Consider the following 24986-nt stretch of genomic DNA (forward strand, 5'->3'; position numbering starts at 1 on the left):
TTCAAATCCGAGTAAACACAGCTTGGGCTTCCTTGAGCTGCAGCAATTACACTGAATAATTTTTCTTTTTAACTTGAATCTACAGCTCGGCCGACATGATGCTAAAACACTCTCTGGGGAAGGGAAACATGGACTCGTTGCTTAGTAGCTTTGTTTAGATGATGCCAAACATCTTCGGACTTGGAAACACCTGGGTAAATAGTGAAATGCCCTCATTTTAGCCTGTTGACACCGGGTAAACAAAGTACACACCTACCACCTAGTAAAACAGCTTAGCATAAGGCCACCAGTTACTTCCTTCAATACAACTACATTTGAAAAGATGTAGGTATCACCTATCTGTCAGCAGAATTGGACAGTGATATTCTCATTAATTTAATGCTATTTTACTACTTTGAAGGCATGGCATTTGACAGAGCAGAAGTAAAGAGAGGTAAATTTTCATTTCAAGTGTCCTGGGTGCAGTTCAGGTTCAACATTTGTTCACAATTTGGTCTCTCCATGTGCCAGCAGTGAACATCAGAAAACCGAAACGTGCTTAATCTGCATCGGACCAATTCCTCATAACGATATCTTATCATGAACACATTTAACTGGCTTGAGTAACTGAGATAAAACCACACTTCTTAAAAAATGAACACTTAACAGGGAGAAAATGAGTCAGACTCCCATAATTTACCACTCAATAAAGCTGTGTAAAGAACAGGTTGGTGCTATAGGGGAACAAAACAGACCAGATTGTTTATTGAATTTCTACTTTTAATGGCTAATTATAAAAAGGCTTTGCTTAGTAAACAAAAAGAGCATACGTAAGCATATGAAAGGTAGCTGGAACACTTTTGTGGAGCAGGTGGCTTTCCCAGGAGAAACTGGATGATTCAGGTTTAACTGGGAAGCTGTTTGAACAAAAGATATAAAGTTCCAAATACAGCCAACATCCAAATATCTGAGAAAATGAGCGGCTGAATTGTTGACTTTGTTTTTGAATTTATTGGATTTGGGGGCACAATACATCATTAGTTTTCTATTCTCTTCAGAAGCCACCACTCCAGGGTCTTGGTCTAGAAGACTGGTCAGGTGTCAGCCCCTCCATTTGTGGAAACATCTCAACTGGTATTCCGTCAATTCCTGGAGCCTTGTCTTTCATGAATGCCTTCAGCGCAACTTGGACTTCTTCCTTCAGTACCATTGGTTCTTGATCATATGCTACCTCCTGGAATGGTTGGATGTCGACCAATTCTTTTTGGTACAGTGACTCTGTGTATTCCTTCCATCTGTTTTTCATAGAAATCTTATAGTATAATTTAAATAGTATCATAGTTGGAGTCTTATAAGATATCCAGCATTAACACACGCATGGAAACAATTTAAACTCTTAAACATTTGGAGATCAAAAAGAAAGCAGCATTTACTTTTCAGTAAAGTAAGAAGTTGTGGCCAGAAAGAAATGAGGAGACAATGAAAGCAGGAGCAGCTGGAGAACAAAGAAGGCACACCGCAAGGGGCATCCACGCTGGGGTTCTCAGTCATGGCTGCCCGGCAGAGTCAGCTATAGAGCTTTTGAGTTTTGTTTTTAATACAGAATTTTTTTTTTAAAACACAGATATCCAAGGTGAGCCTTGGGCTCAGGCACTTTAAAAACTTTGTAGCATGCTGAGTCATTATGTCTGTGCAGACCTGTTCCCAAGTGTAGCAATAGAGGGTCCCACTCCATGAGGATCTTGGGGTTCATCCCTAACATAGCAAGGCTGCAGGAGTGAATCAGGTCAGCAGAAGGAGGTGAAGCTCCTCCACGGGACCTGCAAATGTCCTGAAGCTCATATAATTTCTGCATATTCTTATTATTCCAACTTCTGAACACACACACTTACTCCTCACCACATCATCTTCCCTGGACAAGTAGGGTCTACTTGTCACCAAACTGGGCAAGACTATCTATGTGCTGCCACATACTACAACCTCCTCAGGTGAGAACTGACGACTTCTTTGCTCTTTGAGGAGTCTGTTGATGTTTAATCTTCAGGGAGGGAGAGGTGAGGAAGGCTGTAACGTGTTTATGTGAATTAAGGCCGAGACTTGCGTGAGGCACACAGTCTCAGAGGGCACTCACTCTCAGGGTCATGCTAACACCTGTGTATTTGGTGTGTGGGGAGCAGACAACTTGTCCTTTTAGCCTGACAGATTGACAGGTAGAAACCATGCTCCAGCAGCCTCAGTAGCACCTGGATCGGATTTAGATGATGAGACCTGAACTTTGAGAAGAGGCTGTAATGGGAAGAAGGTCTTGGAAACTTGGGAAGAGGGGATGCATTTTGCTTGTGGTGAATCACTGGGTACCAGAGGGTGGGCTGTGGTGGACAGACGAGGTGACCCTCGTGATCCTCCTGGTTTTCATGCCTGTGAGTGTGGCATGACCTGTGATGTGTTTCTAACAAATAAAGCAAAGGTGACAGGATGTACACTGTTACATGTATGTGGTGACATGATTATGTTACATAAGATTGTGGTGTCCATTTTTTCTCTCCCTTGCTGGCTTTGAGGAGCAAGTGGCCACACTGGGGAACCCCATGTGATAAGGAACCATAGCAGCCCCAAGGAGCTCAGGGTGGCCTCGGGTTACAGCAAGAAATGGACACCCTTAAGTCCTACAATTGCCAACGACGTGAATGAGCTTGGATGCATATCCTTCATCAGTTGAGCCTCAGCTGAGACAGCCCTGGCCAACACCTTGAGTACATTCTCGCAGAACTCTGAGCAGAGGACTCAGCAAAGCCATGCCCAGGTTCCTGACCCACAGAAACTGTGAGATAATAATTGTGTGCTGCTTTAGGCTGCCAAGTTTGTGGCAATCTGTGGTGCAGTGGGTTTCCCTCACATGGCCTTTCTGGCCCTGGGTTTGTAATTCTCCCAGAATGATTGGTCAGGCCACAGTCTTGCAAGGGATTGTCTGGTTCCCTATTCACATACGTGGCTTGCAGGGGATTGGGTGGTTTTCTATCTGCATAAGTGGCTTGCAAATCCACCTAATAGGATTGGTCAGCTTATGATCCATCTAAGAGATTGGTCAGTTTACAAAAGCCACACCCTGAAATTGACAAGAAGTTTTCCTCTTTAAGTGGCCAGTGTCACAGAAGCTTTTGGAGGGACCTCATGATCAAAACGCACTTGGAAAGGAGCACATCCTTTGGATCCAGGGTCCCTATGCTGAGAACCAACTAGATCCAAGTGAAGGGGCTATAATGAGCTGGTAACACTGGATTGACACAGTGGCTGCAACCATGAGCTCAAGCATAACAACAATTGTAAGGATGGTGCAGGACCTGGCAGTGTTTTGTTCTGTTGTGCATAGGGTTGCTATGAGTCGGAACCGACTCAACGGCACCTAACAACAACACTGGGCTGATAATACCAAAGACCAAGAGAAATGGTGGCAAGCACAGCAGGGTCAAGCAGCAGAGAAACGATGGAAGCAATGTGAGTGGCAGGAACCACAAGACTGGCAGATGGTGGTGATGGACGAGTCGGCCTGTGGAGAAGATGGCAGTGATGGACACATTCAGCCCACAGAGTGGAGCTGAGCACCTCTGAGCAGAAGGGAGCCCTGTAAAGGTGAAGTAGCTGCAGTCTGGCTCAGGCAAGCAGATGCCCGAGCAGAGCAAGTGGCAGCATGGGGGCCTGAGCTGTCCTGCCCTTGGCAGCAGCAGACGACCCTGCAGTGCTGAGAACTGTAACCCTAAGGCCGAGAAGGGCCAGTCCTAAGAGCCAAGAAGTTGATCACATAGGCTTGGGCATACACTGACAGGAGGCGGCAGTAAAACAGTTTTGCCTCGAGAGCCGTTGTGATGTCGGCCTAACCCTGACACCAACCCAGGTTTGTCCCAAAGCTGCTAGTTGAGAGCTGAACCACTAAGCATAGGGACCAAACCCAGCCATGAAATGCCACCAAGAGAGGCAGAAAGAACAAACACAGCCACACTGTATCTGACATGAGCTGATGGCACACCAGCTGAGAGGCACACACGCTGACACCTGATCCATGGTGTGCCTGCCTAGTGACACAGTAATGGACATGGGTAATTTGGGAAGGGTGCACAGGTCCCCTTTTAGACATAGGTGGGTTCCTCTCCTCTGATGCTAAGCGAGGTATTCGTAGGGGTAGAGGGGACGAGTTCACCCCTAGTCCGCACCTGTTGTTTACTGTTTGCCTTCTATAAATAATAATAATCGCTTTTAATTGCCAACACTGTGTAAGTGCCTTGTGGGTATGACCTGATCAGATCGGACAACAGAGTCCTCATCCTAGGTAGCCAGACCTCATCCTGGCATCACAAGCAATCCCTGCTTGTCATTTTGAGGCAACAGTTCATGATCCATCACACAGCAATAGGTAACAAACACGGCATTGCATGACCCTGAATGTGGGTGCCTTCTTAAATTCTGCACCCTAAGCACCTCCCTGTCTCTGCCTAGTCCCAGCTCTGACGTGAACTGTGGCTTAGATTATGTACAAACAGGGTACCTGAACCAGCAGAGTCATTGGGCCACTCTTATCAATCTCCAGGATCTCTCCATTTTTTGTTCCCACCAGAATATGTCCATGTCCCAAAGTGATGGCACGAATTGAAGGGTTGTCTTCCAAAAGCAAGCCTGAGGGGGGAAATTGTATTTAACAGAATGAAAAATAAAGACCATGACTCTTGGTACAAATTTGGTTTTTATAGTTCCAAAGCACTAGGTACTAGGCAATCAGCCTTGCCATTTCTACCAGGGGCCAGGAGCTCTGAATGTAGAAGGAAGAAAGACAGTTGACTTGGAAATGGCTTCCCAAGAATTTTAGTGCTATCTTCTCCACTGCTGTGAACAGAAAGACTTCTACCGCATATTCCAGAATGGCACCTTTTGAGCTAGTTGACAATGCTGCTCTTTTAATGGCATAAGTCTTCAAGCATCTTTCAAACATATCATCCCAGAGCTCCACGATTCCGTCCTTTCCACCTGTTACAAAACCCTGTGAAGGCACAAATGGGAAGTATTATGTACACATCACAATGGCCCACCTGATCCCAACATGACTCCCCCCGGAGTGAAACGGTTTTGTGTGTTTTCTTCCTAAGTGTAGGAGACTGAAAAACATGGTGACAAGCATCCCTGCTGCACTTCTCTGGCAGGACTGAGGGCATTCTCACTGTGTGTTCATTGTACTTCCTCAGACTATTGGTTGGCTCTTGGATGGTTGTTCATATGTCTAGTCCCCCAACTAGGACGCGAGTTCCTATGGGACAAGGCCAGCCTTACTCATCTCTGAATACCATAGCCTAGCAGGGTTTCTGTTATCTCATATGTTCCTACCAAATGGATCTGAATCAACACCACAATTAAAAATGACTTTTAAATATTTATAGTTATTCTCAGAAGAATATATCATTATTTATTAAGAGTAATTTAGATACTTCATATAATGAAACTATCCTACCATTTTCTTTAATAGCCACCAATGTTTACAATCATTAAAATTTAGATTAATTTCTACAAAACCTGGAAAATAAAAAGGTTAATTTATTAGTTTTTTTTTTTTTTTTTCCCCTAAACAATGATCTTCTTGTTCTAGGTTTATGATTTCTTGGCTTTACTAGCTTTCCTTTTTGGCAACTTATCGTATATACCAACTGTTCTTATTTAGATGAGACTTTTTTAAAGAAAAGTATTGAGCAGTTCATTCTATTTTCACAGAAACTTTTAATTTAATTCAGTTCTACCAAGTCCATAAGGAAATAATATTTTGAAGTTTATTATATTAAATATCCTGATTCTTATTATAGAATTTGCACCCCAGGGAGATTCAATCTTCAAATTAAATTTAAATGCTGTATATTGTTATATCCTTGTCTTTCCTATAAATTTGCAGCTTAACGCACCAAGCAATAAAATCGAGTTTAAACAGAGCCTGCAGAACTTTGCATTTTGCTTCAGTCTTTTCTAACAGTTGCAGTGTACCCCCTCCAAAAAAAAATTGCCAGTAGAGAACAGCTTAAACACCCAAGTAATCACTATAGTTGTACCTCTATCTAAGAAGCAGCTACTTCTGCCATAGATCAAAGCATTACCTGGGACAGGGAGGCAAAAAGAGAGGCTTGGCTAAGCTAGGTGTGCTTGGTGGCTCAGCCTGGAGGTCAGAGAGCACAGATATACCAACAAGCTGATAGTGAATGAAATATTGGTATTTACTGGCAACTTGGTTGAAGAAAGTGTTTTAATAGCACTGAAGTTGAGTGCATCTTTGTAAAGAAGCCCTGGAAAGCAGGTGAGTAGCTAGACAGATGGAGACAAATATGAGCCTGAGTGGAAATAACAGCCAGTGGCTGGACTTGGGTCTAACACGCTTGCTAATGCTGACTCTATCTACACAGACCACGCTGGTTATGGACAGAGATTCTCAACAAACCAATGTGGGGGACAATAACCTAACAACTCGGTCCTTCTAGGTCTGTGCCTCTGGTGCCACTGAGGAGGAAGGCAATGCTGAACTATCTCCCAGACTCCTCTGCTACTGTGTGTCTACATTTATCCACATAGGAGTGAGAGCCAGGAAGAGCAAGTGTGAAAAAACAGAGAGCGACAGCACAGAGAGAAACACTTATAAATGAAAGAGGAAATGTAAGAATATGTGCCCTCGTCCCCTTCTTGCCTTGACTGGAGGTTCCTGACAACTACTTCCTAATCCAAATAATTCCTGTTTTAGATGCAGGCACCCTCCTGGTGTGCCTTCCTAAGACAACCTTATAATTTAAAAAAGCTGTTGATGGAAATGAACGCTGAAAAGTACGCCATACCTTATCCAGCGCATACATCGCAAACACGGGCCCATCGTGAGCTTTCACTGTCTTGAGGAGTAGAATGTCTTTCCAAATAAAAATATCTCCAGTAGCTGCTCCTGAGAACACTAGGTCTTCCATTCGCCCATAAGAAACACACATCATCGTTTCCAATTTTCCGACACTTCCAAAAATTCCTCTTTTAGAGGTGAAGCCCCCACCTGGAGTGGACCAAGAGTATTTATTCATTTTTTAAGAACACTGACATCTTCCATGGGTATATAGAATGACTACCTTCAGTGAAAAACCCAGTGTGTCTACATTATGTGTATACATGAAGATGTATAAAAATGGCAGAAAATGTAAACAAAAATATTAAGAGGACTTCTCATTCATCATTCATTCAATGTTTATTTAATCCCTACTTTGTGGCTTGGAATGTGGCAGGCACAGTGCTCAATGCTAGATTTAAAAAACAAACACACACACACACACACACTAAACCCATCGCATCAATTCCAACTCATAGTGATCCTATAAGACAGAGTAGAACTTCCCCATAGGGTTTCCAAGGAGCGGCTGGTAGATTCGAACTGCCAACCTTTTGGTTAGCAGCCGAGCTCTTAATCACTGTGCCACCAGGGCTCCCAATGCTAGCTAGAATGAGTTTCTGGTTCCTGCCTTCGAGGAACGTAGGGTCTGACTGGGGAGAGGACTGGACAACCATCACAGTCCAATGGGACCCATGTCTAAAGGAGGTTCCTCGATGGATCTGTGCCAGCCAGAGGAGAGAGGGACTCAGTGCCTGGGGAAACTAGGAGAGGCTTCATATACTCTGACCAAGGGACCATAATTGAATCACCTGGGATTGTTGTACTGAAGATTCAGTCAGGAATATGTCAGAAACCCTCTCTGAAATATCCAGGGGAAGTTGAATGAAGCAAAGTGATTAATCATCTATCTACAGCTTTTCAGACCTAAAGACGACACTTTGTTTGTCTTGACCTTGACATCAAGGCTGTTAACCTTACTATGTCATCATTTCTTAGAGTCTTTGATATATAAATAAAGATGTTTGCTTTGTAAAAAATGAGTGAACCAGTATTGACTGTAAATGCACATGTGTGATACATGTTCTGCCTTGATTTTTATCACAGCAATTTTGGGTGAGAAAAGTGAATCGCTGGGTAGGGGAAGGTGGCATACTGGGATAAGCCATCACATTTGTCCCTTTGGTGCTTGTATTTCCTTGTTCTCCCTAATTGTTGTTGAGAACCCAGATTCCCTCAAGACAGGTGTACACAGGTATACACAGGGTGGCCCTCCTAACATGCTGGGTGCCATTATCCTTTCTTTAAAAACAGAAAGCATTGGAATGGTAGCTTATTCATGTTTTGTCCAGTGTACGTTGTGCTTGGTACCAAAGCTGCTACTAAGAATTCAGAAACAATTGCAATAACCAAAAACCCAAACCCACTGCTGTCGAGTCGATTCCGACTCATAGCGACCCTATAGGACAGAGTAGAACTGCCCCGCAGAGTTTCCAAGGAGCGCCTGGTGGATTTGAACTGCCGACCTTTTGGTTAGCAGCTGTAGCTCTTAACCACTAGGCCACCAGGGTTTCCAATTGCAATAGGTCTGGCTTATTAGTGAGAAGAACAGATACACTTCCATGCTTTCTCACGTGCTTATTTCCTCATCATTATTACCAACATGTATTTATTGACCACCTCCTGCATGCAAAGGGTCAGGGTTTAGTTCATGTGCTAAAACCAGTAGTAAGTTAATAAAGAGATCCTCAAAATATTGAAAATTTTGTTCACCCAACCAAAGGGATTATTTCCCGCTCAGTGGTCTAACATAATTACTGCTTTCAGAACAGATAACTAAATATAAAAATAATTATTTTCACAGTAGAACATTTTCCCGGGGTTTCTAGATATTGATGCAAATGCATGGTACCATAGAGAATGACCTAAGTTTCACAGCTGAGACATTGAGCAGTCCAAAGTGAATTTGGGACAAAACACCTCTGAGTCACATTTATATCTTAGATTGTAGAGACAGGGAAAGATCTCTGACCACATAAATGACAAACCCAAACAACAGTACCTGCTTGTTGCCAGAATTTTATGTGCTTCATCCCAACTGTAACCAGTTTGTCAACATGATGTGGGTTACACTTTATCACGAATATCTTATCTTTATGTCCTCTGTAAGAGACAGATAGGGGAAAAAATCCTAGTTTGCACGGAAGCACTGATGAAGAATTTTAAAAGCATGCATTTGGTTTAACTTTCATTGAGCACATTTCACAGGACAACTAAGTTATCAGACGATTTAAAACATACATGAGAGTGTATATGAAAATAACGAGCTTTGGCTTTTCTTTGCATGTTTGAGATATTTCTTCTTACCCTAATACTATTACCAAAGTCTGGTTAGTTATGCTTTAAACAAACTCATAAGATATTTAAAGTAGACAAGAAGGTCCCATAAGATAAACTCAGTGCTACGACCCTAGGTCTGTGAGCAATTCTGAGGGTTCGTAGACCTTGTACGGAAGGCGGGAGAGGACACTGCAAGGACACTAATGATGTATTCTTGTTGTGGAAAAAAATCACTTCAGGTTAAAGTGGTCTTCTGCTGGAAACGTACTCACTGAACATCGGAGCCCCTGGCCACGGAGACAGAAGGCATGTAATCTACGGATACAAGGCACTTCAGGGTCCTCTGCGTCCAGAATTTAAAGTTTATAACCCAAGGAGCGGAAGGAAAAACGTGAAAGTGAGGACACATTGCAGACCTGGAGCTATGGACCTGGCATTTCACAGAGCAGGGAAATTTCTGCTTTAAAGACTCGTCACATCAGAATCTAAGGATTTCCTGGTCTTAATGGGCTACTTGTTGGTCTTCTCCGGTCTAGCGGGACATGATTTTCATTACGTTTAAAAAAAAAAAAAAAAAGCAATTAACAAAATCAACACCACAGGCTAATATCCCTTACAAATATAGATAGAAAACTCTTAAATAAAATGTTAGCAAACAGAATTCAATAGCACATTAAAAAATGATACGTTATGACCAAATTGAAGAGTGGTTCGATATTAGAGAATCAGATTATACAACATTACATTAATAGATGTAGGAGAAAAATCGTATCATCTTCACAAATGCGAAAAAGATATCTGGCAAAAACCTAACAGGGATTCATGATTATTAAAAAAAAAAAAAACTCAATACAGTAGGGATTAATGGATACTTCAGGTTTCTCCCTTAGATGTTCATGTTTCTCTTTACCTCCTGTCATTGAGAAACCAAGATTCATTCAAAACAACTATACACACGCTGGTGTTCCAGATACATTAGGTGCTATCATCCTTTCTTTAAAAATAGAAAGTGCTGGACCAGGAGGTGTGTGTGTCTGTGTGTGTGTATCTGTGTGTCTGTGTGTGTGCGCGTACCAACCCAAAAGTCAGCTTCTCACTTAATGGCACTCCCAGTAAAGTCAGGAAGAAGGCTGTTCCCACTATTATTTAACATTGTCTTAAATGTATTAACCAATGCAATTAGACAAGATAAAAAAATATTCAAGGCATAAGAGCTGAAACAAAAGAGGTAAAATTATTTCTAATTGCACATAATATAATTGAATGTCAAGAAAATAATGCAGAAACTGCTACAAACAATTTAGTAAAGTAGCAGTATATAAAATTTACACAGAGAATCAATAACCTTCACATACAGAACAAGCAGCTAGGCGATATAATGGAAGAGAGGGCTCTACTTGCAAGTAACAACAACAAAAATACCAAGGCACGAACCTAACAAGAAATGTGCAAAGTATACATGAGAAAAACAAACCAAAAAAACACACCTGTAATATAGAAAAGCAGAGTTAAATAGTAACAGATCTCAGGTTCTTGGATAGGAAGACTCAGTAATAAAGATGTCAATTCTCCCTTACTTAGCTTATAAATCCAACTTGTCTTCAATAAAAAAGGCCATTGGGTGTTTCCTTTTATAAAATCTGGAGCTAGATGCCCTAAATTTAAGGTTCTTATAGAAGAATAAATAAGCAGGAATGACCAGGAAAACTCTGAAAAAGAGGAGCAAAGTGGGAGTGCTAGCTTTCCTAGATGTTACAACACTTTATAAAACCTCCATAATTAAAATGGTGTGGCATTGGTATATGAATTGGCTGACAAATCCTAGAAAGATTCACGGCGACCCTATCGGACAGAGTAGAACTGCCCCGAGGGTTTCCAAGGAGCGCCTGGTGAATTCAAACTGCTGACCTTTTGGTTAGCAGCGGAACTCTTAGCCACTATGCCACCATAAATTATGGTTTCTATAAATAATGTAGTATATAAGACAGAATATCAAACCAGTGAGGAAAAGAAAAACTTAAAATAAATGATGCTTGAGATACCTGAATAGCTATATGGAGAAGGGATAAAATTGGATCTTTCCTCATAATAGATATAGCGGGATAAATTTCAAATCATTTAGAGATCTAAACATAAAAGATGAAGCCACACAAGATTAGAAGAAATCATAGGTGATTTCCTTTTAACTTGGGAACGGGGAAAACCTTCCTAACAAGCAGTAAAAGACTGATGAATGCGACCACATAAAAACAAAAAACTTTTTATGATAAAAAACACCATAGCAAATTCAAACAACTAGTGAAAATATTTGCAAGTTACAGACAAAACCCAAATGATCCTAATATTTAAAGGATGCCATTCTGTGTGAACTATATTTTAGAGAAACCAAATGGTTTGTGAGGGGAAATTCTTACTTATAGAAGAATTCTAGCTAACATGAGAATGAATGACAGAAAATTACCATTTTCAACCTCTCATTGAATAACTGATTGAGGCCACAGTTGTCAGCGGATGCTATAACCATTAGATACTGCATTGATAAGAAGTGTTACATAATGGAAGGATCAGGCTGGTACAACCTGAATCCAACTCAGTATCATCAAGAGTGTGACAAGCAGATATTTTGTGCAGTGGTATACCACGGGGGTGGTGCCGGGAGGAATTCTGTCACTGACCTTGTTTAGAATTGCCATTTCATGGTAGTAATAATAATAAGCAGACTGACTTTCAGTTGGTTTTATTATTGTTTTTGAATTCTCTACAGACAATTCAAGGAGCCTTGGTGGTGCAATGGTTAAAGCGCTGGGCTGCTAACCAAAAGGCTGGCGATTGGAAAAGACCTGGTGATCTGTTCCTGTAAAGATTACAGCCTAGGAAACCCTATGGGGCAGTTTCTACTCTGTCCTACAGGGTGCCATGAGTCGGAATCGACTAGACAGCACGCACCAACAACAGACAATAAACCCTTATTGCTGGAGGCAGGGACATGTGGCTCCCACTGTCCCCCACTGCCTGGTATGCTCCTGATTATGCGTCTCATGACATGAAGCAGCAGGGAGTACCTGTGAAGAATGTGGAGAAACTATTTGCAAATAATACATCTGATAAATGACTTGTATCTAGAATATATAAAGAATTCTTACAACTCAATAATAAAAAGACAAGCAACACAATTTTAAAAATGGGCAAAGGATCTGAATAGATATTTCTCCAAAGTGGGTATACGGATGGTCAATAAGCACATGAAAAGATGGTCAGCGATATTAGTCACTGAGGAAATGCAAATCAAAACCGCCGTGAGATACCACTTGGAATCTACCAGACCCAAAAAACCCGTTGCTGTCGAGTCAATTCTGACTCACGGCGACCCCATGTGTGTCAGAGTAGAACTGTGCTCCATAGGGTTTTCGATGGCTGGTTTTTCAGAAGTAGATGCCAGGTTTTCTTCCAAGGTGTCTCTGGTAGACTCGAGCCACAGGCCTTCCAGTTATCGGCACAGAGCTTAACCATTTACGCCACCCAAGGACACCCTCATGCCCACAAGGATGGCTGCAACCACAAATATGGACAATAACAAGTGCTGACGAGCATGTGCGGAAACCGGAGCCCTCACACACTGCTGGTGGGAGTGTAAAATGCTGCATCTGCTGTGGAAACTAGTTTGGCAGTTCCCCAGAATGTTAAATACAGGCTTGTCACGTAAGCCAGCAATTTCACTCTGAGGGATATACCCAAGAAAAGTGAAAACAAATATCCACACAAAAACTAGCAGTACACAAATGTTAACAGCAGCATTCTTCATAATGGCCAAAAAGTGGAAACCACCCAAATGTCCAACAACTGATGAATAGATTAAAAAAAAAAATAGATATCCACACAAAGGATTATTTCTGGCAAAAAAAAAAAAAAATTAGTACCGACACATGCAACAACATGGATGAGCTTTGAAAACATACGCTAAGTGAAAGAAGCCAATCACAAAGGACCTCATATTGTGTGATTCCATTTATCTGAAGTGTCTGGAATAAGGACATTTCTATAGAGACAGAAAGTAGATTCGTGGTTGTCTATGGTTGGGGGCGTTAGGGAAGTTGTTGGGGGAATGGGGAATGACTGTTAATGGGTAGGGGTTTCTCTTTAGGATGATGAAATGTTCTGGAATTTGATAGTGGTGATGGCTGCATAACTTTGTAAATAACTGAAAACCACTGAATTGTGATTTGTACGCTTTAAACAAGTGTACAAATTGTGTGGTATGTAGATTATTTATCAATACGGCTTTTAAAAAACACTGAACATGAATCCAGTAAAGCCTGTGGCTCTATCAGTTTGCAGGAAATGCAGGCGGGTGCAGGAAATGCCTCCACGAGGGAGTATTCAGGTAAGTCCCAAACGTGGAACATTCCAAAGGTCGAACATCCACGGCACAAAAAAAAGTGGGAGGGGAATTGCTACAGAACAAAAGAGGCTTAAGAGATATAACCACCATATAAAATGTGAGGGACCTGTTTGTATTCCCATTCGAACAAACCAACTTTCATCTTTGCAACTGTCAGAAATATTATGAACCGGTTGACAGATGATAGAAAGAAGTTACCATTGCTTCTGTTAGCTGTGATAGGGCATGGCGGGTTTTGACAAATATGTCTTTATGGTTAGAAATGCCTAATGAAGTGCATACAAATGGCATGATGTTTTGAATTTGCTTTAAAATACTCTAGGGGAAAAAAAATAAAACAAAGTGAGGGGTGAGAGATTTATAGCATTTGTAGAATGTTGATAAGTCTTTCAGCAGGGCAGTGGGTACAAAGGCATTCATTACACCATTCCCTCCACTTTTGTGTAACTTCGAGAATTCCCATAATAAAAAGTCAAAAGAAAAGTAAAGAACAGGATGGAGCGTCTCTGAACCCATTACGGCCACACAGATTTGGGCCCCACAGTGAGAGGCAGGGAGAGAGCTGATTTTTGTACTTTCTCTCTCTTCTCTTTGAAAGTCAAAAGTGGAGCTGGGCAGTAAAGCCAGGATACACCACTGGGAATCTAAGAATAAGTAGGACAGAGAGCAGAGGTGTAGATAAAAGAGAACGTGTGCTAACACAAAGAGGAGGAAAGAGCCAGATAACCATAAAACCCATTAAACGTCCAAAGATTTCTTGATCGGAGGAAAATCCCCACAGATTCTATATCATTAATATATATTTTAAAGAGACAAGGCTAGAGAAAAACAAAATGAAAATTGAGAACAAATATAACAAATAATATTTCCTAGAGAGAAGAAAGCATTGTTTTGTTTGCTTGGGTCTATACGATGTCATTTAGATAGCTGAAAAAAATCTTTTCTGAGGGAACTTTTTAGTTTTCATCCAATTTCTTGGTGTCATAAAAACACCAATGTTGTTTCTGTCATGGCTAAAGTTCTAAACTGGCTAATGATGCTTGTGTCTTAGTTATCTAGCACTGCTATAACAGAAATACCACAAGTGGATGGCTTTAACAAAGAAAAATGTTTTCTCCCACAGTCTAGGAGGCCAGAAGTCCGAATTCAGGGCACCAGTTCCAGGGGAAGGCTTTCTCTCTCTGTTGGCCCTGGAAGAAGGTCCTTATCATCAATCTTCCCCTGGTCTAGGAGCTTCTCAGCACAGGGCCTCCAGGTCCAAAGGATGCACTCTGCTCCTGGTGCAGCTTTCTTGGTGGTATGAGGTCCCCCTGTCTCTCTGCCTGATTGTGTTTTATATCTCAAAAGACGTTGACTGAAGATACAGCCTAATTTTGTAGATTGAATCCTGCTTCATTAACATAACTGCTGCTAATTCTACCTCATTAACATCACGGAGGTAGCATTTACAACACGTAGGAAAATCAAGGCAGATGTCAAAATGGTGGACAATCACACAATAATGGGACTGATGGCCTAGCCAAGTTGACACACATTTTTGCCAGACATGATTCAATCCATAACACCTCGTAAATGTTTGGCTAATGTCAAGATTTAAATGAATAACTTTCATTGGATACCTTGGTCACTTTTCCTTTATACACTTGTTAAATTTGCAGGGAATTTGCCTAATACTCGAGTGTGTGTGTGTGTGTGTGTGTGTGTGTGTTTAAGAAAAACAAAAGGCAGAGTTTCAGGTCCTAAAGTAAGAGAATAAGAACGTAGACGACTCTGTGCTCCCCTAATACCAGACAGTTCCTTATATGCGTGGGTCAGAAGTACTTGAGCATGTAGGGCCACGTAAGCCCTATCAGCAAGCACAGGGGAAGAAGGGTGGATGGGTCTCTTTTAGGAGCCTCAGGCAGTGACACACTAGCTGACTTGGTTCTGAATCTTCTATTCGGAATGCTTCCATTTGCATAGAGGCCCAGTCCTGTGTGTGATTTTGTTTTCTTCTTTTTTGTGAGGTAGCCCATAATAGGAAGATAATGGTAGCGCTGTGGTTAAGAGCTCAGTTGCTAACCAAAACGTCAGCAGTTAGAATCCACCAGGTGCTCCTTGGAAACTCTGTGGGGCAGTTCTACTCTGTCCTATAGGTTTGCTATGAGTCAGAATCTATTCGATGGCAATGGGTTTGGTTTTTGGTTTTGTCTTTCCTGGATGTATGTGATTTGATCATCGTACTTCCTCTGGCTTGCTTGGTCTCTACTCTCCTGGGGAAAGAGCTCCAAAGCTGACAGGTTTGAATGATGGCTTTCCTACCTTCCACCCTCATGACAAGTATTCCCTCACCACATTTGCAAAGCACCTGCTACGTGTCCACCACTCTGGGGAGTAGCCCTTGAAGAGCTTACACCCATGACTGCCAGAGCACTTGACGTTGAATAGTATCCCCATTTTGTCCCTAAGCTGTCTCGTAGTATAACTATTTCAGAGTAACACAGGAGTATTCTTGTAAGGCACCTTGATAACTGAATTTTTTGCCCAATATCCCGCCTGTTCAAACTTCTGGGCTGAAGCAGACCAATAATAATTAGTCACTGTTCCCTACGGCTACTGTTATGGATTGAATTGTGTCCCCCCAAAATGTGTACCAACTTGGCTAGGCCATGATTCCCAGTATTGTGTGGTTGTCCACCGTTTTGTCATCTGATGTGATTTTCCTATGTGTTGTAAACCCTAACCTCTGATGTTAATGAGGCAGGATTATAGGCAGTCATATTAATGAGGCAGGACTTAATCTACAGAATTAGGCTGTATTTTGAGTCAATCTCTTTTGAGATATAAAAGAGAGAAGCGAGCAGAGAGGAGAGGTACCTCATGTCACCAAGAAAGAAGCACTGGGAGCAGAGTGTGTCCTTTGGGCCTGGGGTCCCTGCACTAAGTTGCTAGACCAGGGGAAGACTGATGCCAAGGACCTTCCCCCAGAACTGACAGAGAGGAAAATCCTTCACCCTGAATTGGGACTTCCAGCCTCCTAGACTGTGAGAGAATATATTTTTGTTTGTTAAAGCCATCCACTTGTGGTATTTCTGTTATGGAAGCACTAAATAACTAAGACAGTTACCTAAATGAAAACTCAAATAAAGGGGCTTAGATGATCTCACTACTCTTCCCTGCTTGACACTGATGTCACGCTATTTGACTACAGCTCTAAGATGTGGGTCTTGGTTTTTAACTGGGTTACTTGCATATTAAACTAAAATCTGCACAACCAAAGGTAGAGAGAAAGAAAGCAAAAAAAAAAAAAAAAAAAAAAGGCTAGAAAATACATTTCTAATGGAAGCGACTGAAATTATTCATGGAAACAGCAAAGATGCAAAGACATCGCTCTCATAGATTGGATCAGGTCTCACAGCCATCTTGTGATAACAGCGCTGCATGCTAATTCCGAATTTTTAACTTCTCTGAGGTGATAAAAGGTGAGTTCATGTAAACATTTCCACAAATGGGGGCAGCTTTTAAGAGTGGAGTGCTGTGCAGTTGGCATGCAATCCTTATGTCCTGGGTGGTGGGCTCACTGTAGACAGTGACCCACGAGGAGATGGGGGAGTCACAAGCTGCCAGAAGGGGGTTGTTGTTTAGCTTTGCTGGTGAGTCGAAGCTGACCGAACGGCAACTACCAACAGCAGTGGCAGTGTTAGCAATGTTTGTGACACAGAAGGGTGAGTGAGGAGTACAACCAGCCAGCCGTTCTCTGAGAGTAAACTAGGCCCCCAGCGGTCGAGGTGACTCCTGGAAGCCAGGGGGGTGCCAGTCAGTAAAGTATTATCTGCACTTTGTGCCTAATATCCCGCCTGTTCAAACTTCTGAGCTGAAGCAGACCGATAATAGTCATTGTTCCCTACGGCTACTGTTACGGATTGAATTATGTCCCCCCACACACAGCTGGACTACAGGAAGAAGGACGGGGCATCAGGATTGGAGGAAAACTCATTAATGGCCTGCATGATGCAAATGACACAGCCTTGCTTGCTAGAAGTAAAGAGGACTTGAAGAACTTACTGATGAAGGTCAATGACCACAGCCTTCAGTATGGATTACACCTCAACATAAAGAAAACAAAAATCCCCACAACCGGACCAATAAGCAACATCATGATAAACGGCGAAAAGATTTAAATTGTCAAGGATTTCATTTTACTTGGATTCACAATCAACACCCATGGAAGCAGCAGTCAAGAAACCAAAAGACAGATTGCATGGGGTAAATATGCTGCGAAAGACCTCTTTAAAGTGTTGAAAACCAAAGATGTCGCCTTGAAGCCTAAGGTATGCCTGACCCAAGCCATGGGATTTTCAATCACATCATATGCATGTGAAAACTGGACAAGGAATAAGGAAGACTGAAGAAGAATTGACCCATTTGAATTGTGGTGTTGGCGAAGAATATTGAATATACCATGGACTGCCAAAAGAACAAACAAATCTGTCTTGGAAGAAGTACAACCAGAATGCTCCTTAGAAGTAAGGATGGGGAGACTGCATCTTACATACTTTGGGCATGTTGTCAGGAGGGATCAGTCCTTGGAGAAGGACATCATGCTTGGTAAAGGACAGGGTCACCAGAAAAGAGGAAGACGTTCAGGAAGATGGATTGACACAGTGGCTGCAACAATGGCCTCAAGCATAACGATTGTGAGGGTGGCGCAGGACCAGGCAGTGTTTCGTTCTGTGGTACATAGGGTCGCTATGAGTTGGAACCAATTCAACGGCACCTAACAACAACAACAACAACAACATCTACTTAAGCACTGTAATCTTGAGGCATAAACAGAATTTTATTTGTTTGTTTATTATTTTTTAAACTAGTGTACTTCCAAAGAACTTTAACAACAATCCTTGACAGTCCTCCTTGCGTAATGCCACGATTGCAAAAACACTCTCTTGGGGGTAATTCTGCAGGTGTCCTGTTTTGGGACGAAAAGCTGGGGAGAAATTCTAAATATAAGTTGTATTATTAACATGATGGCGTTAGGTAGCTTAGGGTTAATTACATTAAATAGAAGAAACAACACTGTCCACCACGCGTATCAAACACATACTTTTTTGATATGAAGAAAGTTTTCTTCCATTTCTATTATGTTTCTGGGGAGGGACTGGAGAGCCCACAGCTGCAGAGGGCTTTCCAGCAGAGACTGCATTCCTGTTCCTTTTGAAATGCAGACACGTGATCTGCCTGGAATTATCTGTAAGCACAGCTGGTGTGCTACCAGAGAGATTCAATGAAAATCAGTGTATTAGTCTACGGGAAAGCAGAGGCTGATTAGGACTGAATCTGAGGATTAGAGGGGACGGTATGGTGAGAAATACTAGAGGAGAGGCCAAAGAAAAACTACACGGGCAGGCGGATTTATGAGCTGCCATTTGCTGCCAAGAATTCCATCTCAACAGCAGTCATCAGAAAAGCTTATCCTTTTCTGCTAAGACAGTCAGCTGGGGTCCTTACGGCTCCATCCACTTCTCCTTGGAGTCTCCAGCCAATTTAGTTCTTCATTCATTAAATCAAATTGACACATACAATTTTTTTTTTCCTATTTAAAATTGTGGGGAAATGTCCATTTACAAGGAGTTCAGAGCCATTAACCTAGCAGCTTAGCGGATTTTGTACTGCAAGATTGGAAGAACTAGCAGGGAGGTAAATGGACACCACGCTTTGGACAACAAATTGTATTGCTGGGCCTTGGCTGCCAACAATTTTGACCTCTGACCATAGCTGGGCAAACAGCTAAGTTGACTGTAAGCGGGAGTGGAAAGTGGTATTGAGACTTAGCGCTGATTCAGCGGGAGGCAGGCTGGGGTGAGGGAGGACAGGTGGTCTATAAACAGCAGTCGGTCTTGGAAAGTCTATTTATAGATGTGGAGATTAGGGGAATGGTTTGTCTGCTTTGAAAGAGAGTGGCAGATGCGCACGACGGGGGCCCCCATGCAGCACGCTGTGGCCTCATGACAAATGGCGCTCCTGACTCCAGTGACATTGACACCCCTTTGCCAGATGCCAAGGCAGTGGAAAAACATGGGTGAGGCACTAGCCTGAGAAAAGCGGCTTTTTATGGCTGGCAAGAGCTTTGATATGGACCTCACATATATTACCAAAACCAAAGTGATGGATAACTGTCTGGAAAGGACTTCAGAATTTTCTAGTTCCCTGCAACAAACATCAAGTGCTCCAAGTTGGGCTTTGCACCGTGAAATATTGTGAGATGTTTTCACCTAGGTGTTAAACTTTCCGTATGAATTTCATCTGAGTTTAAAGATGAACTCTTACCCAAAGGGAAAACTATTGTACAGGAACATGGTGTCAGCAGGTGGCTTCTTACCTTGTTGTGGCTATCTTTTCTCCCTTTTTCCAGTCCCAAAACACAATACTGTGAAAGTCATCTAAGCCGACCGACACCAGACATTTTCCATCGGCTGTATGAAAACAATGCAAATATCAAATGACTCATTTCTTTAATGAAAAACAAAAACGTTTCATATATACTATAATGAAGAGCCAGAAATTGACCATGAGAACATTGTTTAGGCTCAAACATGTTATACATATACTAATGGGATCTCAGTGAACGAGTAATAGCTGAGTTTGCTCATGCATAATAACTGGTTGCTGAAGTAAACTGCTGACCCAACACTGGAATCTGAGACACAGGACGAGGAGGGCGCCTCTCAGGTAAGTCACAATAACCTTGTCTATTTTGTGACCGACAAACCTCATGACATTTCCTGGAAGAGACTTTTGGCTTTGTGACACTGAGTCTATTTTCAGCTCTAAAAAATTGGATTTGGTTTAACCTGCCACGATTTTAGAAACGGAATTTAACTTCAAAAATACTTTCCAAAAATGATTTTATAATGAAAAAAATGCAATTTCCTAGCTTCTCTATTTCAAAAGTGGTATGCTTGTTATATAAAACATTTAGAATGGACTCAAACGACAACAGGTTTTTTGGGGGGGATAAAGAAAAAAAGAAAAGAAAAATCACCCAAATTCCTAGGCCTATATTTGATGCACTTCTGTCAGCTTTTTTCTCTACGGTAATTTGCTTTAAAAAAAAAAAAAAAGGATCATATTGATGTACTATTATCGAATCTTTTTCACTTATTATGTCATGAACATTTCCCCTTATTATTAAATATTCACTTATAATACATTTATATATTACATATAATGATTTCTACAACTTATTTCTCTACTGTTGGACATTTAGGTCATTTTCTAAAAACTTTTAAAAATATATTGCATATATAATTAAACTTGAAATTAAAACGGTTTATTTGCTTTTTCCGTTTCAGAAAGAAGAGGTACAGCTAGTAAGTCTGTCCTCTGCTACCTCCTCACAAGCCTGCTTCCAAAGAGAAGCCTCTTCTGGCCAACAGGTCCACCCTACCTGTGAGTTGCTGGGACACCAGGCTGTGAGCAAGCTCAGCATGTGTCAGTTTAGTGGGGTCTCTTCCCTGACTCATAGTGATCTTATAGGACAGGGTAGAACTGCACTGTAGGGTTGCTAAGGCTGTAATCTTTGTGGAAGCAGACTGCCACATCTTTCTCCTGTGGAGCGGCTGGTGGGTTCCAACAGCTGATCTTTAGGTTAGCAGTGGAGCGCTCAACCAATGTGCCACCAGTACAAGGTAGCTATCGGGTCTCTAGGAGTTGTAATCAAATCAATGGCAATGGGTTTTGTCTATTTATTTATTTTTTTCCTTCTGACAAGAGAGGGCTCCATCTGGGCAAGGAAACAAGTAGGTGATAAACACCTCCTTCTCCCCAGTGCCCTTAGAGTCTCAGCTGCATCTTCAAAGGTAGGCTGGGGTAGACCTCAGGCTAGGATTGCCAGATAGAACATAAGAAGTCCAGCTGAATTTGAATTCGAGGTAAGCAATGAATGATTTCTTAGTGTGTTCCATACATTTAAATTGAGTATTTGTGCTTACATTGCATGGGGCAAGCTTATATTAAAAAATTATTTGTTCTTTATCTGATATTCAAATTTAAGTAGGTCTCCTGTATTTTTTATTTGCTAAGTCTGGCAACCCTACCCCAAACTCTAACCAGTGTCCAACCCCAGAGTGCCCTTGCTTGTGCCAGATACCCTTCCCTAGCAGACGAGGGAAGGTGGTCTGCGCCTTCTTTTCTGGAGGAAGGAGACAAAGAGAACAATCTGGCTCAATCCTCCCCAGCCCTCAGGTACTGCTGCGTTTGAGTCAAGGATTTGAAAGTGATGTTGGCCCTTTCAGGCTACTATAGTATTAGATGATGACAAGGAGCCCTGGTAGCGCAATGCTTAAACGCTCAGGTGATAACCGAAAGGTTGGCAGCTGGAACCCACCCAGCAGCTCCTCAGGAAAAGACCTGGCAACCTGCTTCCATAAAGATTAACCAAAAACACTCGTGGCCATTGAGTCGATTCCGACTCGCAACGACTCTATAGGACAGAGTAGAACCACCCCGTAGGGTTTCCAAGGAGCAGCTGGTGGATTCAAACTGCTGACCTTTTGGTTAACAGCTATGGCTCTTAACCATTACAGCCAAGAAAATCCTGTGGGGTAGTTCTACTCTATCACATGGGGTCACTGTGAGTCAAAATCAACTTGCTGGCACCCAACAATGACAAAAGGGCTATGTAACCCCAACGTGACCATTATGAACAAATCGTGTCTTTTGAATCACAATTAATGACTTGCCATTACGCTTAAGTGTTAACCCACTGCCGTGAGTTGATTCTGACTCATAGCGACACTACAGGACAGAGTAGAACTGCCCCATAGGGCTTCCGAGGCTGTAATCTTGATGGGAGCAGACTGCCCCATCTTTCTCCTGTGAAGTAGCTGGTGGGTTCAAACTGCCGACCTTTTGGGGAACAGCCATGCTCTTAACCATTGCCACCACCAGGGATCCCTGCTTAAAGGTAAAAGGTTACCAGGCTTTAAATTGGGCCAAGTCTCCTTTTCGTGCATTTGGGAGAAGGGACTGCTAACGCCTTTCTATCAGCAACTAGGTTTCTTTTTCCACATCTCTTTGTTATTTATTTATTTATTTTTTAGTCTGGTTATGTTTCTATATTAGTATGACTGAATTTGGTGGTTTTATTTTATTGGCATTTCCTCTCTCCCTCTTTAGACTTTAGGGTCTTTCACGACAGTGATCATATCAGTCCCTTTGCGATCCTCACGTGGAGCTAGTTTTCAACGAACCTTGATGATAGCAGTGACATCAAGGCGGAAGAGGAGGAAGGTAAAGAAGGACTAAGCCTACGGATGGTATAAAGGACAGGGGAACGTACTAAGTTATAAAGCTATACAATTATTCATTGTTTTAATGTTCATAAATATCCAGCATCTCTTCTTTTGTGCACTCCTGAACTCCACAGTTTGTGTTTTCTAATCGGCATAGCTATGTTAGTATGTCCTTCTTGGCACGTAAGCATCCACATGTTGAAAATGATAGTTTTTAAGGTTTTATGTTTTTTGAAGACCTCAGGGTAAACTGATTTTTTTTTTGGGGGGGGCCTTTTTTTTTTTAATTAGATTTTCTGCAAGGCCCCATCAGCTGGTCCTCACAGCTACACCACCTTCCTGCCCAGTAAGAGGAGGCGCCTGTGAGCAGCAATGGAAGAAGCAGTAGAAGCTCAGAGGCACCTCGACAACATACCTCTTCACTGGGATGGTGACTTTGTCCTGAATTCTGCAGGTGTTCGCTGTTTCTGCGTACCACACCTTTTGGAAATATAATTGGCAACCTTTTAATTTTTTCTCAGTTCTTATTTCCTCTGTAGAGGCTTGGCCTTAGCTTTGAAAATGTATTGTTTCCTGGCCAGTTAGTTGGGTTTTTTAATTTTCAGTCATATTTTTAGAGTCTGGGCAATGTCCTTTCCAATCTTTCAAGTCACAGTATGTATTAATTATGGATGCTTTGTGACATAGCACAGAAATAATTCTGTTGACATTTAGTATCAACAGTAAAGGGCAAATTAGAAAGAGAAAATTCTTACTCAGACAATTACAGTTTGGTCCCCTTATTCAGGGCTCATTAAAAATGTATAGGTTTTCTGAACAGAACACAATGAAATCAAGTTAGTCTTAGAGGTGCCCTTGTGGGAATCAGTATTATTCCATGAGGGGTTTAAAAAAAAAAAAAAAAGTGAGTGATATTTAGTCTTGGAAATATTTATGGGGCTGAACTTTTCTTTTCCTAATCTGGTTTTCTGTTCACGTGGAAACACTTTCCTTACTGCAACACAGACATCATTCCTTATTCCCCCGGCAGTGATGATGAATTCACAAACCTAAAGTCATGTTCAAGTCAGAGAGATAATATCAATCCATGCCTTCCTGCCCACACAATCCAGAGTTAGGATCCTGCTGTAAGAAATGCTTCTGATTAGAAATCTTTCTTTGTTGCTCTTGTTTTAAGAAAAGTAATAAGAATAGATTAATCTAAATCCCTGCGCACAATTGCTTCTTTGTTGTTGAGATTTTACACCCTATGACTGCTTTATATTTCCAGGACAATTTCTTTGTCTGCTAGGAGACAAGCATGCCATCAGGAAGTCTTCATGACATTCCCCTCTCCCCCAACCCCGCCCCATGAAGCTGACTTACAATAGACAAGTGGATATGGGGGTACTGAGGCACACAGATGGGGTCCTCAGCTAGCTAAGAAAAGGTTATGTTGTTTACGTGGTTAAACGGTAACATTTTGACTTACACATACTCTCATTTCTACCAGTTCCCAAAAGGAAGGTACAGTGCTGCTGCTCCTACTCAGATCAATGTGTGATTTAGGGTGGTTGTTCCAGGACAGGGGTCTCTTTCCTAGGGACTATTTCACATGGTGGCCTTGAAGCACTCCCTGGCCCTCCACATTTATATGGAGAATGGGAAGGGCAGCCGAGATGCTTGCCACTGGGCCGAGGGAGTAGGGAAGTACGGAGTGTGTCCACCCTCCAGGCAGGAATCTCTTAGCAAAAGTTCACACCAGCACCCCTGGTGGTGGGGCAGGAGAAGGCATGAAGATGGGGGAGGGAGAAGTCCCGCCACAGCTCCCACCAGCCTAGAACCCCTGGCCTGGTGGCTATCACCTGGACCTAGAGCTGGGAGACCTGGGTTCTAACTCTGGATCTCCGACTCCTTGACTTTTAACCCAGGACACGCCGCCAAGCTCTCTCAACCCCCATTCTTGGTCTGTAAAGTAGTGTAGGGGCTCGCTTAAGACAAAAGCTCTACTGATATACAACAAAGTTCCATGGAGATCAGTGAAACCAGACAGGCCTCAGCTCATACCTCCAGGAGGCACCGTAGGAACCATAAAGATCAACCAAACGTCACCATTCGTGTATGTGGTCATTCT

General features: G+C 42.1%; 1 protein-coding gene across 5 annotated transcripts in view; it reads right to left on the reverse strand.

Annotated features, from left to right (window-relative positions):
* EML6 (EMAP like 6) overlaps window positions 1-24986 on the reverse strand; it is a 264701-nt gene that overhangs the window by 68001 nt on the left and 171714 nt on the right. For all 5 annotated transcript variants that reach the window (XM_049870655.1, XM_049870656.1, XM_049870657.1 and 2 more), the window contains exons 17-21: window positions 19960-20053; window positions 8925-9025; window positions 6831-7033; window positions 4897-5008; window positions 4520-4647 (exon numbers count right to left, since the gene is read on the reverse strand). In XM_049870655.1, coding sequence (XP_049726612.1) covers window positions 4520-4647; window positions 4897-5008; window positions 6831-7033; window positions 8925-9025; window positions 19960-20053 — 638 coding nt within the window. The remainder of the gene's footprint in view (window positions 1-4519; window positions 4648-4896; window positions 5009-6830; window positions 7034-8924; window positions 9026-19959; window positions 20054-24986) is intronic.

The sequence above is a fragment of the Elephas maximus genome, chromosome 26 (assembly GCF_024166365.1).
Source record: "Elephas maximus indicus isolate mEleMax1 chromosome 26, mEleMax1 primary haplotype, whole genome shotgun sequence".
NCBI classification, from domain to species: domain Eukaryota; kingdom Metazoa; phylum Chordata; class Mammalia; order Proboscidea; family Elephantidae; genus Elephas; species Elephas maximus.